Raw genomic sequence first — 15,848 nt, 5'->3', positions numbered from 1 at the left:
TATCTCTTCTGTGCTGTATTAATTAGAAAGTCGAGCATCTTATACATTTTAATGTACCCTGTCATCCATACTGATTCTAGCATTTTCAAGAGAACATTTCTGTTTGCTTTCAGACTTAAGTGGATGGAAATGATCTTTATTAAACACACTTGGAGAAGGGAAAAAATAACAGAGTTATGTATTTAGAAATGTTGATGGTGTGGCTAAAGTAATCACTCTGCTATTTTGAGTGGAATCTTCCCACGAAGGCCAGGCAGGATTGCGCAGGAGAAGATTAAGACCTGCAGAACCAGGTTTTTCCAAGCTGAGATTCTGGGGAGTATGCAGGAATGGAAAGGGGATGAGGTGGGGAGGAGGGGAGGATGGGGAAGGAGAAAGAAATAAAAAGGTGGAGAGCAAAGAGGCACTTGGGTAATATAACTCTAAAGCATGGTTTGGAAAATGGCGACTCCTTGTCAGTCAGCTTTCCCGGGGTGTCCATTTGACTCATTTCCTGCAGCCTGGGACACCAGCTAAGAACGTGTGGCTGCACTCCCCCTCTTCCCTCCCTGTCCTGGGCACAAGAGACATTTTCCGCCCTGAGAAAAAGCTCCAGGTATCTCACCGGTCATAGTCCATGACGGCTATGGACAAGTGGATTTGGTCAATGTTCTCGGGAGGGACGTCAAAGACTATGGCTTCGTTGTAAACGGGATTCAGAGTGTTCCTCTTGGTGGATGTTTTCCTCTTCTTCAGTCGTCTGCCATCACACATCAGTGACACTTTCACGTAGGGATCTGTACAACCATGAGAAGCGGGGGTACTGAGAGGATAAATGTGGATGTAGGGGGCAGTTCCATCACTGTGGAGTTCCACGGACTACGGGATGCAGAACTCCCTTACCTGCCTGTGGGCTGGAGTTTGAGGATTTTAATTAATAAGATGCCTGGGCAGTGACTACAGTTAGGATAATTAAGACATTCATTCAAGAAAAAGCACAGGACACTGTCTCCTCAAAGTGTGTGGAATTTAAAAATAGTGTGAAAATATCTGTTACCAAATTAGAAAATGTTCCAGCTAGAATTCCAGACTTGCCTGGCTGCAATGGGGAGAGATGCAAAGGTATTTCCAAGGCAGGAAAAACGGGCTGAAGGCCCCGACTCTGAACCACCCCAGACAGTCTCTTCCTAAACATCAGGTCTTTAGGAAAGGGACAGATAGAATGCCTAGATGACAGGGACAGCTTTGGGGAGTACAGGGGCTTCAAGCCCCAGAGCTGCCTGAAGTCGGGTTGCAAAGGGGGAAGCAGTTCAGCACAGCAGGGAAAGGACAAAGCTTGCTTATGGCATGACCTTGGCATAGGGTGACAGGTGACAAGGTTGGTCTCTGCTTCAGGTGGGACTTCTCTGGTTCTACCTCACTATCCTTCTGCTCCATGGGGACTTCTCTTTCTCTCCTTGCCTGCACAACCACATGTTTCCCTGACTCCCCATACACTGTCCAGGAGGCACTGAAAGGCCAGAAGGGGCCACATCTTTCTTTCTCTTGGAAAAATACTGGAGGCCAGTAAGTAAGCAGAATATACTGCATCTGATGTCCATTGATTTCTGTGATCAACAGCCAGTGGACTGGGTGTTCTATGACCACATTTTGGGAGCCCCTGAAGAAGTTGCTTGGGAATGTGTATAGTAGGACCTGCATATCAGGGCTTTCTTGTTATGGTTTAGAATATGGTTAGAATACCAAACTGCATAGTTCATTGACAGGCCTTGTGGCAGGATATATGATTGTTTTCAATCTTCCATAGGCCTGAGATGGTGATTACTTGTATCTGAAGAAAGACCCAATTAGATAAGCTGTGTCAGCATGTGTAAACTGTAGGTCCAGTTCACAACTATGGTGAAGAAGACGTACAAGAGAATTATGACTATTCCCATTCGGTAGCATTTCATATGTGCCAGGTACTGTTTTATGACATTATATGCACTAACTTATTTAATCTTATGATAACCCAATGAGCCAGATACTATTATTACCCTCATTTTACAGATGGGGAATCTGAAGCTCAGACAGGTTAAGTGACTTGCCCAAAGTCATACAGCCATGAGGTCTAGGAGAGGAATTAAACCTAGGTAGTTTGGTTTATGCACCTTATTACTCTATTAGAGACTTCATAAATACTACATTAGAACCATGGGAGGAAGTCTGAATTTGAGAATGTCCCACCTGATGCTCCTGTTATGTCCATTGCCTTTAAATTCCTCGCTTTTATAATGGTGATGGTCAGCCTGCCAGCAGTTGGAAGGTAGCAGAGGGAAAACATCAGCTCTCCAAGATCCACATTGTCCTGTTGAGAAAGCACAAGCGGACTCATTGGAAACTGTCCTCAGCCTGGCACGCACAAGGACCAGCTGCAGGACAGCATTGGAAGGGACCCCACTGGTCCTCGGCTCATCTTGTGAATCCCTGCTATGTCTTGCTTCACGTCGACCACAAGGAGGAGAACAAATGCCTGGACTTTGGGAGCCCCAGACCCTAAGGAAGCATAGCCTGTCCTCAGATGGCAAAGCTGTGGAGGCCGTCCAGGGCCTCTACCACCCTCTATCTAGCCACTTGCGGCCCTGCACAGCCCCCAGGAATGAAGCCCCCAGAGCCTTGGCTATTTCCCATGTGGTTCCATTCATATTCCCACCACAATCCCCCAGGGCCCCCCCCAGGACAAAGCTACCCAAAGAGGTGCTCCTTAGGACTGCAAAGCCCCACCAGCGGCGCAGACGTGCTCCGCACACAGCCCCACGCAGCCTCCTGCAGCCTCTCAACAGACCCCCACACAGCCTCTCCCTGTTTCATATAGCCCTTCCCCCATAGTCTTCCCCACAGGCCCCACATGAGGGCAAAGTCCTCCAAATAGCCACCATCTGTATGCCTCCTTCTCTTACAGCCCTACACACTCCCCTACCCAGTCCCCTCAGGATTGCTGTCATACTTTCACACACTCCTGCAAATACCCCCATCCCAAAACACACACAAGTGCACGCACATGCACACATACACACTCAGCCAACAACCCTCCACCCAGCAGAGCACTGCACACAACCTGGTCACGCACTATGTATGTAGACCAACACACGGCTCCACTGGATCCTGAAACACCTTGCCCCTACTATGTGGCTCTAGACAAGGACCCTGCAGAAGGCTGTGAGTGCCACCCCGTGACCCCATGCATGCCCTCCACAGCCCTGGACACACCCAGATACTTGCCTGGCCCTGCCCAGCCTCAGACAGAGCCCTCTGTAGTCTCTACACAGGGAGAAATGGGTGTGACCCCCTACTGCTGGTCTTGGGGGTTCCCACTTAGCTGTAGCTCTTGCCTTCTCTTACTGTGTCCCTAAGGAGCCCGTTTCCCTTTGCTGGGGAAGACATCTTCTCAGGCAGTGTGCAGCCATTCAAATAAGTCGGATGACGTGGTTGTGTTTCTCCTTTATAGCCCAAGGAGTTACCATAAAGGGGGAAAAAAAGCCAGTTCATTTACTTTCCATTTCTTTGATACCTAAGGTTATCGAGCTGGGTGTCTATGTCTAATTAATACGGTTTCATACTGACAATGCTCTGGGGAGTCCGGGTTTTGCCCTCAACATCCACAGACTCCCCTCCCTTCCTCGAGTCTCCAAAGATGCTTCTATTTTTAGAAGCAAAGATTCAGTTCTGGAAGGTCACCTCGCCCAACCTCTCTGCCTTGACCGCTTCTGCAGGAGGATGAGGCGAAGGGAATCTGTTTGGTCGCTAAGGCAGATGGATTGCTCTGCATCTCTGCGCATCACTTGCATCATGTAAATAAATGACCTCACTCTGCAAGCCAGGCTCTCCTGGTTCCTGGAACCTGGATCTCAAGACACCCATGTGGCTGGGCCTTTCCCTCTCAGATAGAGTGAGGGGGAGAAACAAGAATTCTACAGGAGTGTGGGGTGGTGGCACACCAGGCAGGCGCTGAACAGTTTCATGCTGCTGGTTCCCTGTTGCAGGACGGGCGTCTGCTTTCCCTGAAGAGGGAGGATCTGATCCAGCTTCCTGCTGGTGGCAGAGGAGAAACAGAAACAACAGCTGTCCCCACAAATTATCTTTTTCCTTCCACACTCCTTGCCCTATTCCTTTGCCCTTTGGCTTCTGTCTGCCTTAAGCAGAAAGGCCCAAACACCTGTTCCTCCCTCAGGAGGTTATTCACTGCACCTAGCTCACCACCCCCTCCTCTCGTCCTGCTCAGAAAATCTCAGTTTGACAAAGCAAAACAGGAGTAACCAGAATCATGCCGATGAAGCTTCATCTCACCCATTTTCTCAGCATACAGTTCTGGAAGGTCCATGCTCACCCAAGCTCTGTCAGGCTCAAGATGTGATGGGGCCTGCACTCCAAGCCCTGCCCTTAAGCCCAATGAACATAACTGAATGTGACGACTCAGGTTACTTTTGTGCTAAGTACATTTTCTTCCCAACATAAACCCCATTCACAAATCACTCACATTATGGCTCTTTGCTCATAAGTTTAAGGAAAAAGAAATCAAGCTTTGGACTTGGTGATACAGTATTCAAAAGGTCAACTAAAGTCCACATGTGTACTTAAAAAAAAAAGCCAGAAAATTAAAAACATAGTTATCAAAGAGAAAATGTTTGATTAGACTTTCAAGTGTTTAGAAATAAAACAGTTAACATTTTCTAAATCATGAAAGTAAAAATTATGATAAAATTAATATATAGATATTTTTAGTGAAAGAACAAAATATCCCTTTTTCTTCTGTATCTATGTCACTCCTTTCCCCAGAATGACACTGAATAATCTTTGTAGTTTTCGTTTCATTCATCCATCAATCCATCCACTTACTCGCTTATTCTTTTAACATCGGCTGTGATGGTGGTGGTTGGGTATTGTTCTTTACCAGGCGCTGGAGCTGTTTTTGCAGTGGGAACAACAGACAGGGTCCCTTAAGTGCAGATGGGCTTGCAGGGATATGGAACAGGGGTTGATGGTACATAATGTTAATTCTGCTTTTCCCCTATCAGCTGGTGCTGATTTGGGGTCAAGAAACTGTAGATCCCTATGTTTGCAAACATCCCTTTAAACCAATGGTTCTCAACAGTAGTAATGTTCCCCTGGGGGACATTTGGCCTTATCTGGAGAAATTTTTTATTGTCATAACTGGGGAGGCAGTTACTGACATCTAGTGAGTAGAGTCCAGGGATGCTGGTAAACATCCTACAATGCACAGGGCAGCCCCTTTTACTGCAAAGAATTATCGGGTTCAAAATGTCAATAGTTTCAAGGTTGAGAAACTGTCTTACACAGAAGTGCTTATATTGTTTGTAAAAATTTTTCCAGAGTGCTGATGAAAGTCAAATATAAAAGGGTGGTGGAATATTTGGCTTCTTTTTCAGCTTGACAAGAATACAGAGTGTCACTGGTGGCTGTGTGCCCTGGGGGATACAAGGGGAAGGAAAATGTCATATAAAGAAATGCTTCACTTGCTCCTGCTTTGTGTGGCCACGTTCAGTACTGTTAGCAAAATATACTGGGAATTTATAGCAAGTGCGTGAGAATTCTCTACCTGCCAATCTGTAATGTGATATGTTTGCCTGTAGTGGTCTATGATAGCTCTAAGTTTTGTCTAATTAGTGCACTTTGCATTCTTCTTCTTAGGTTCTTTTGGTGAGCTCCTTCCCAATTCTGTGAAGATCTAGAAGGGCTGCTGCAGGAATTCAGGTTTAACCAAATATTTATGGCCCTGTCCATATCTGTTTAGGGATAATCATGGAACCCAGGCAAGGCCACTTCAAATCTTCTCTGGGATTGAAAAATTGATATTGAAATGGAGCAATTATCATTTTATTGGGATTATTTGTTGGGAAGATATGAAACTAGAATTGTTGTAAGGTTCTTATACTATATGTAGCACACATGGTATAATATTACTTTAAGTTAGGCTGTGTATATTAAAGATGAACACTATGGGGATGTCTGGGTGGTCAGTCAGTTGAGCATCTGACTCTTGATTTTGGCTCAGGTCATGATCTCATGGTTCATGGGTTCAGACCCTACATGGGACTCTACGCTGACAGCTCTGTCTCCTTCTTTCTTAAACATTTAAAGATGAACACTATAAACCCATAAGAAATGACTATTAAAAGGATTTATAGCTAATATGCCAAAAAAGGAGATAAAATAGATGCTTTAAAAGTATTAAATTAATCCAAAAGGAGACAGAAAAAAAGGGAAAGAGAATACTACGAGAAGAGACAAATCTTACAGAAATAGAAAATGAATAACAAGATGGTAAATTTAATCCTATTATTTCCATAATTACATTAAATGTAAGTGATCTAGGCATCCAAATAAAAAGCAAAGATTGAGACAATAAAATAGCAAGACTCAGTTTTACGGTGTCTACAAAAAAATGTACTTTAAATATAAAATATAAGTAAATTAAAAGTAAAAGAGTAAGAAAAGATATGCCATACTAACACTAATAAAAAAATCTGGAGGACTATATTAATATCAGACAAGATATATGTCAGAGCAATGAATATTACCAGGACAAAGAGTGATATGATAAAGAGGTCAATTCATCAAAAGCACATAACAATTCTAAATATTTATGCACCAGATAACACACTCTCAAACACATGAAGCAAAAGCTGATAGAATTGCAAGGACAGACAAGTTAGAGTCAGAGGTTTGAATACTTGAACAACAACACTAACAACTGACTTGGTGTAACCAGTGGCATTACAATAACACTCTATCAACCAGCAGTAGAATACATATCTTTTCAAGTACACCCATAAAACTAAACAAGCGAGACTATATTCTGTTCTAGGCCATAAAATGAGTCTTAATTAAATTTGAGAAGATTCAAAGTACATTTTCTGGCTGCAATGGAAATGAATTAGAAATCAACAGCAAAAAGATATCTGGAAAATCTCCAAATATTTTAGAACTAAATATCACACTTATAAATAATCCATGGATCAAAGAAGAAATCAAAAGAGGAATGAGAAAGTATTCTGAACTTAACTGAAATAAAAACATGACACATTAAAATGTGTGAAACGCAGCTAAAGCAGCATGTAGGGGGAAATTTATAGCACCAAAATGCCTATATTATGCAAGAAGGAAAGTCTCAAAACAATGACCTCAGTTTCCACTCTAAGAAATCAGAAGAAAATAAATAAATGAAGATTAAAAAGAATAAATAAAAACAAAGTAAGCAGAAGAAAGGAAATAATAAAGATTAGGTAAAATAATGTAAAGATGTATATTTCAAATAGAGTAAATAACTAATAGGTATAGTAAACCAAGACTAACCATATATGCTGTATACAGGAAACCCATTTAAAATATCATGACAAAGATAGGTTTTGAAAGATTTTTCAAAATTAGGCAATGTAAACACTAATCAAAAGAAAATTTTAGTGACTATATTAATATCAAAGAAGATTTCAAACCAAGGAATAGTTCCAGGGAGGAAGGATCAGATCATCAAGGGGACATAATCTTAAATGTGTATGTATCTACCAACAAAAATTCAAAATTATTGAACAAATCTGAGAGAATTAAGAGGGGAACTAGGCAAGCCCACAAGCAGAGTTAGAGACTTCAACACTGCCCTATCAGTCATTGATTGAACAGGCAAATAGAAAAGAAGTAAGGATATAAAAGACCTGAGCAATAATATCAACAAACTTGACCTAATTGGCATTTACTTTACCCATTGATACTCCATCTAACAACAACAAAATATTCTTTTTAAGTATACACAAAACATCCACCAAGATAAATTATGCTCTGGGCAATAAAAAATTTTTTTCATTAAATTCAAGAAGATTGAAATCATACCAAATATGTTCCAAGTAAGAATAAAATTAAACTAGAATTCAATCAATAATATCTGGAAAATCCCCCAATATTTGGGAATTAAACAATATTTTTCTGAATAACCCACAAGTCAAATAAAACCCCCCCACAAGGTGTATTAAACATTAATTTGACCTGAATGAAAATGAAAATACAACATATCAAAATGTGCAGGACCCAGACAAAGCAGTACTTATAGGGAAATGTACAGCATTAAATGTTTATATTCAAACAGAGGTATAATTTCAAAACACTGATCTGAGTTTCAACCGAGGAACACACACACACAAAAAAGAGAAAATAAAACACAACACAGATAAAAGGAAGAAAATAACATAAGCATAGAAAACAATGAAATATAAAAAATGGAAACACTCAGAGAAAGTCAATGAAAGCAATATCCTAGCAAGACTGACCAGCAACAAAAATTAGAAAATATTAATTATCAATATAAAAATGGAAATGGATATATCAATACAGATACTATAGACATTAAAATAATAAGAAATGTTATGATCATTTTTATCCCAATAGATTTGATAACTTAGAGAAAATGAACAACTTGCTTGAAAGACAAAAAAAACCCACCGTACCAAAGAAAAAAATAGATAACCTGAATTGTTTTATATCGCTAAATAAATTGAAGTCCCAATTAAAAACCTTCTCACAAAGTAAAGTCAAACCCATTTAAGAAAAAAATAATACCAATTCTATATAAGCTTTTCCAGAAAAGAGAAGAACATTTCCATGATCATTTTATGAGGGCAGCAATATCTTGATACTAAAACTAGACACAGATATTATAAGAAAACTACAGACTATTGTCCTCATGGACACAGACACAATTATCTTTAATAACATTTTAGCAAATTAAACCCAGCAATCTATTAAATAGGAGATATATCCTGGACGAGTAGGATTTATCCTGGGAATGCAAGCCTGGCTTAACATTTGAAAATATTAATCAAAGTAAATCAACATATCAACATACTAAAAAGGAAAAACCATATCAACAGACACAAAACAATCATTTGAAAAAAGTCAATACCATTCAGGATAGATGCTCTCAGAAAACTGGAATAGAAGTGGACTTCCTTCTATTAAGAAAGACACCTGTAGGGGTGCCTGGGTTGCTCAGTCGTTTGGGTGTCTGGCTCTTGATTTTGGCTTGGGTCATGATCTCATGGCTCCAGTTTGTGGGCTCTGCGCTCACAGTGTGGGATCTGCTTGGGATTCTGTCTCTCTCCCTCTCTCTCTTCCTGCCCTGCTTATCTTCTCTATCTCTCTCAAAATAAATAAATAAACTTAAAAAAAAAAAGAAAGATAACTTATAAAAAAACTATAGTTAATGCTAAACTTGATGACAGACTATAAATTTTCTCTCCTAAGGTTAGGAAACAAGGCTAGGACATCTGCTCTCACTACTTCTGTTTCACATTGTACTAGAGGGTCCGGCCAGTGAAAGAAAACAGAAATAAAAGATACACACCTTAAAAAAGAAGAAGTAAAACTGTTTTATTTGCCGGTGCAATGATTACTTATGGAGAAAATCCTTAGGAATCTATAAAAAACTACTGAAACAAGTTTAGCAAGGCCAACAAGGCTAATATGAAAGCAAAATTATTTCTATATACTAGAAATGAAACAAGAATTTAAATTTAAAAATACACTTACATTTATACTCACAGATAAATTTAGCAAATCATGTGCAAGACCTGTATACTGAAAACTACAAAACAATGGTGAGAAAAATTAGAGAAGACATAAATAGATATTTCACATTCATACATCAAGAGACTTATTAACATGGTTAAGATATTGATTCTTCCATAATCTATAAGTTCAGTGTAATTCCAATCAAAAGTTCAACATACCTTTTGTAGATATTGCCAAACTGATTCTAAAATTTATATGCAAATATAAAGAATCTAGAATAATCAAAATCATTTTGGAAAAAAGAAACAAAATGGAAGTACTTAACACTACCTATGAGGTGTAGAATAAAACCACAGTAATCAGTAATCGAGGAGGTGTTCACAAAAGGACAGACATACTGATGAACGGAACAGGATGAAGAGGCCAGAATTAGACCCTCATTTACATGGTCAAATCACTTTCTAGAAAGGGAGCACATAATTTAATGAAGAAAAGATACTCTTTTTTTTTTTTTCAATGTTTATTTATTTTTGGGACAGAGAGAGACAGAGCATGAACGGGGGAGGGGCAGAGAGAGAGGGAGACACAGAATCGGAAACAGGCTCCAGGCTCTGAGCCATCAGCCAAGAGCCTGACGCGGGGCTCGAACTCACGGACGGCGAGATCGTGACCTGGCTGAAGTCGGACGCTTAACCGACTGCGCCACCCAGGCGCCCCAAAAAGATACTCTTTTAAACAAACAGTACTGGAATAGTTGGATATCTATTTGAAACAACAACAACAACGACAACAAAAGAACCATGACCTTTCCTTCACATGATAGGAAAGGATTTCATGCAAATGGATCATGTAAGTACTGAAACTATGGAAGTGCTAAAAGAAAGCATAGGAGAAAATGTTTGTGACTTTGGGTTAGATAAATATCCCTTAGATGGACACAAAAAGCACAATACATAATAAAAGAAACTCATACCGTTTGCTTCATTAATGTTAAAAACTTTTGCTCTTCAAACACATTCTTAGGAAAGACAAAGGTTAAGCCACAGGCTGAAGGATTGTATTTGTATAATATACAGCCCATAAAGGAATTACATCCAGAATATATAAAGAATTCCTACAACTTAGAGAAATAACCTAACAAAAACAGCGGCAAAAGATCTGAACAGGCACTTCCTCAAAAGAACGTTAAACCATAGCAAGATACCACTACACAACCACAAGAATAAGCTAAAATGAACGACTGACAATATGACTTATTGCCCATGATGGAGAGTAATTGCTTCTCAAGCTCTGCTGGAAATGCAAAATGTTAAAACCATTTGGGAAAAACAGTTTGGCAGTCTCTCTTAGGTTACACATACACATGCCAAATGACCCAGAAATCTCACATTTAGTTATTTCCCTAAGTGAAATAAAATCACACCTCCATCCAAAGACTTCTATGCAACTGTTGTGAGCCCAAACTGAAAAGAAACCCAAATGTAGCATCAAATGGTGAATGGACAAACAAAATGAGGTATATCCATACAATGGAATGCCAGTAGGCAACCAAATGGAAAAAACTACTAATAAAAGAAACAACACGAATACATCACAAAAGCATTAAGCTGAGTGAAAGGATCTCCAACAAAAGACAACATGTATAATTCCCTTTATGTGAAACTCTGGGAAAAGCAAAATTACAGTGACACAAAGTGATCAGTGGAAACTAGGGACTGGTGGTGGGAGGAGGGAACTGATCATAGAGGAGCACCGGGAAATCTTTGGGGATGAGAGAAATATTCCATGTCACGATTATGGTGGCAGTTACATGGCTGTATAATTGTGACAAAACTTGTACACTTAAAATTGGTTAGTTTTATGGTATATAAATTAATAATGGGCATTAACAATTCTGAAAAGACACATTTTGTAGAGGACTATACTTTTGTCTTCCAATTTTATGGCCTTGAGTTCAGAGGATATGCCTTAATGATTTCAACCATTTAAAATATTATGTTATTCTGTCCTATCCTGTCTCATTCAGTTGTGCTCATATGTGCTTAATGTGTATTCTCTATCTGCAGGGGCCAAATTCCCATGTGTCTATTAAATCAAGCTTGTTGACTTTGTATCCAAATCTTCTTCCTTCCAGAATTTAATTAATAATGCTTTGTCTTTTAAAATACATTTAAAAAATAAATAAACATTAAAAAGTGTTTTTTATTTTTTATTTTTTTTATTTTTTGCTATTCCATTATGTTTCACAGCCAAATTAACAAACATTTAAGATATAGTTAAAATATTCCCATTTTTTTGCTCACTGCAGTTTCTTAAAACCCACATCCCCCCTTTATAGAAACATTTTTCATTTTACTTGAGTATGTCCTTGAGAACTTTTTTTCTTTTTTTTTTTTTTTTCCAGTGAAGGATCACAGGTAGTAAAAATAATTTTTATTGTGGTCTAATTCTTAAAAGAAAGTTGGCTGGGCATAGAATTTAGGTTAAAATTATTTTATCTTAGGATCATTTTACATTGTCACAAAGTCTCCGAGCACTTCATGTTCTAGCTGGGATGAACATTTGATGCCATTCTTTTGTAGATTTTTTTTCCCCTCTCAAGGAGATTTTAAGATGGTCTCTTTGTACTTTTATTTTGTACTTACACCTTCTGAAATTTTCCCAAAAGGTATTTAGATATCTTGTCTTCCTTGATCTTGCTTGGTCCTCAATGATCCATATTAATTAGAATTCTTTCTTTTCTTTTAATGTCTTCCGCCCCTCCCCACTCCCTCTCCCCCCACCCCGCCCCAGAATCAGTTGATCTGTTCATTTTGGACCATGATAGTGGTTTTCCTCATGTTCTAGGACATCCCTAATTGTCTATATTTATAATTAAAGGGTCAAAGGAAAGTCTTCTGTTGCTTATGGCCTCTGTAATTCCTTTACTATTATTTTATGAGGGGCCTCAGGAGGCAGTGCAGGCAATCTCATGTTTTTTATCTGATGTATTTAACTAGGAGTTCTGATGAATTATTCTTTAACACTACCTGTAGGATATTAACATCACCAAAATTACTGAACTTTGGCATAACAGAAGGTTACATAAGTTAGGCAAAGGGAATCATTATCAACAGACTTATGATACTCCAGTTTCCTCAATATTTTTGAGTATCATTGTATTGGAGGTCCCCAAGACCACCTTGAAGTTTGATGATTCACTAGAAGGACTCTTAGGACCCAGAAAGGCTGTTATTCTCATAGTTAATGGTTTATTACAGCATAAGGACTCAAGATTAAAATCAACAAAGGAAAAAGATACAGGGTAGAGTCCGGGAGAAACCAGGCATAAGCTTCCAGTTATCCTCCTCCAATGGAGTCACACCGACAGCACTTAACTCTCCCAGTCATGATGGGTGACAACACATATCAAGTATTGCCAAATGGGAAACTTAACTAAACCTTGATGCCCAAGGTTCCTTTCCTTTAAACACTTCTGTTTTTTTTTTTAAGTTTATTTATTTTTGAGAGAGAGAGAGAGAGAGAGAGAGAGAGAGCGCATGTGGAAGAGGGGTAGAGAGAGGAAGACAGAGAATCCCATGCAGGCTCTACACTGTCAATGCAGAGCCCGACATGGGGCTCTAACCCATGAACTGCAAGATTGTGATCTGAGCCGAAATCAAGAGTTGGATGCTTAACTGACTGGGCCACCCAGGCACCCCAATGTCCAAGGTTCTTATTGTGGGTGGCAAAGAGTTCCCAAATGACTGACCTTAACAAGTCAGTCCTCATTTCCATCATCAGAGGTCAAACAGCATGGCTCAGGGCCCTAGGTGAACAAACACAGCTGTTTACCATTATTGCATTGTTAACATAAAATATCTAATGTGGTCCAAGTTCTGTTATATAATGAACTCTTATCAGGCAGGATATTCTAAGGGCTTAGAGGTTATCTCTCAAGAACCAGTCAAGGACCAGTCCTTTCTTTAAAATGTGTAGAGTTTGAGGGGCGCCTGGGCGGCTCAGTCAGTTGAGTGTCCAACTTCAGCTTAGGTAATGATCTCATGGTTCATGGGTTCGAGCCCCGCCTCGAGCTCTGTGTTGACAGCTCAGAGGCTGAGCTTGCTTCAGATTCTGTGTCTCCCCCTCTCTATGCCCGCAAGTAATAAAAAGAACTAGGAGCATCTTTTGTTCTATTGAAGCAACTCTGTGTGGGCTCTTGGATGGGGGCTGGTCACCAGAAAGACCAAGCCAGAATAAGAAGCTTCGACTTTTCAGGGGCGCCTGAGTGGCTCAGTTGGTTAAGTGTCCGACTTCGGCTCAGGTCATGATCTCATGGTTTGTGAATTCAAGTCCCGAGTCAGGCTCTGCTGTCAACACAGGGCCCATTTCAGATCTTCTGTCTCCCTCTCTCTGCCCCTCCACTGCTCATTCTCTGTCTCCACAATAAATAGATACACTAAAAAAAAAAAAAAAAAAAAAGAAGCTTGGAATTTTCAGCCAGAGGAGAGTGGGAGGAAAGGGGTTAATAACTGATCATGCCTACATAAGGAAGCCTCCATAAAATAGGACCCAATAGACCTGGGTTCAGAGACCCCCCCAAGTTGGTGAACCTATCTATATACTGGAAGAGTGACATACCTGCCCTCTGTATCTCTTCATCTGGCTGTTCATCTGTATCCTTTATCACATTGTTTAATAAACTGTTATGTTTCCCTGAGTGGTATAAACTGTTCCAGAAAATAATCAAATACAACAGAGAAGAGGTCATGGGAATCCCTGATTGTAGCCAAGTTGCACAGAAGTTGTGGGTAACACAGGGACCTACTTTTTATAATTGGCATCCAAAGTGGCAGTCAGTCTCATGAGCCTGATCCCTTAATCTGTGGGATCTGACATTATCTCCAGATAGATAGTATCAGAACTGAGCTAAATTTTAGGATACCCAGTTTGTGTTGCAGAATTGCTTGGTGTAGGAAAACCCCACATGTTTTGTGCAGAAATGTCATAAGTGTGGTAAGTGGTATCAGAGTAAAGGAGAAACACACAGGAAGAGAATGGTAGCTTTTTTCTACATAAATGCTTAAAAATCAGATTAGGGAAAATTTTTTTAGCTTTAAATGTATAATATGGAACAAAGTAAGGCTGATTATCAGTGATCAAAGCATCTACCTGAAGAACCTGGAAAAAGAGCAACAAATTAAACACAAACTAGAAGGAAGGAAATAATAATATTAGAGCAAAATTAATGAATTGGACAACAAATATATTTAGAGAGAGTGAACAAAGCCAAACAAAGTTGAAGTTAGCTCCCCCCCCCCCAAGTTTATTTATTTTGAGAGAGAGAGAGAGAGAGAGAGAGAGAGAGGGAGAGGGAGGGGCAGAGAGAAAGGGACAATCCCAAGCAGGCTCTACACTCACACCATAAACATAATTATGGACAATTATGTCCATAACAGAACAAAGTGGGAACAAATCATATAATTATCTAAATGAATATAGACAGATATGATAAAATCAAGCATCTACTTATGATAAAAGGTTTTATAAAACCATATATAAAAGAGAAATTTGCTGATCTGATGTAGGGCATCTAAACACAAGGCTATAGCAATGGTATACTTAATGGTGAAATACAGAAAGCTTCCCAATTAAATTAGGAATAAGACACAGACTACTTCTATTTTATATTGTAGTTGAGGTCCTAGTGAAATAAGGCATGAAAAAGAAATAAAAGGTATAAAGTTTTGATGTGAAGAATTAATTGTCATTATTGCCAGATAATATGATGTGTAAAACTATCCCAAAAACCTTACAGAAAAACCATTAGAATAAATAAGCATCTTCATCTATGACTGATGGATTAATGGCCATCAGTGTCAGTAAACAAAAATAAATTTTATTTTTATACCAAAAAAAAACAAGTTAAAAAGTAGAAAAAAACCTTATTTAAAATAGTTTTCAAAAAACCCATCAGCGTCCTGCGGATCACTTAGATTCCACCCACACCTGCCTAAATAACCCAGAAAACCGCCAGAAGACAAGCAGAATGGAGTCTCCAGAGCCAAGCCAGATGAGAGGCCCACGGAAGAGGGTAGGAAGGGCGGCGAGGTGGTGCGCGCTACACGGACTGGCGGGAGGGAGCCGGGGTGGAGGGGTGGCCCGCCGGCCAAGCAGAGCCCCCGAGTCTGGCTCGCAAAAGCGTAGGGGCAGGATGGAGTGTGTTCCAACAGCAAGCGGGACTCAACATCTGGAAGGTTATAAGTTAACAGCTCTGCTTGGAGAGCGGGAGGGCTGGAGGACAGCAGGAGGGAGAGTTGTTGAGCCCGGGA

General features: G+C 39.8%; 1 protein-coding gene across 2 annotated transcripts in view; it reads right to left on the bottom strand.

Annotated features, from left to right (window-relative positions):
• Nucleotides 1-15,848, bottom strand: part of SYT9 (synaptotagmin 9) — a 199,373-nt gene that overhangs the window by 52,680 nt on the left and 130,845 nt on the right. The window contains exons 4-5 of one of the 2 annotated variants that reach the window (XM_047823863.1): nucleotides 2,206-2,326; nucleotides 605-776 (exon numbers count right to left, since the gene is read on the bottom strand). In XM_047823863.1, the coding sequence (XP_047679819.1) occupies nucleotides 605-776; nucleotides 2,206-2,326 (293 nt within the window). The remainder of the gene's footprint in view (nucleotides 1-604; nucleotides 777-2,205; nucleotides 2,327-15,848) is intronic. The other variant, XM_047823864.1, reaches the window with a different exon arrangement.

The sequence above is a fragment of the Prionailurus viverrinus genome, chromosome D1 (assembly GCF_022837055.1).
Source record: "Prionailurus viverrinus isolate Anna chromosome D1, UM_Priviv_1.0, whole genome shotgun sequence".
NCBI classification, from domain to species: Eukaryota; Metazoa; Chordata; class Mammalia; order Carnivora; family Felidae; genus Prionailurus; species Prionailurus viverrinus.
Note: the sequence above shows the minus strand (reverse complement) of the source record. Positions and strands in the feature narration are given on the sequence as shown.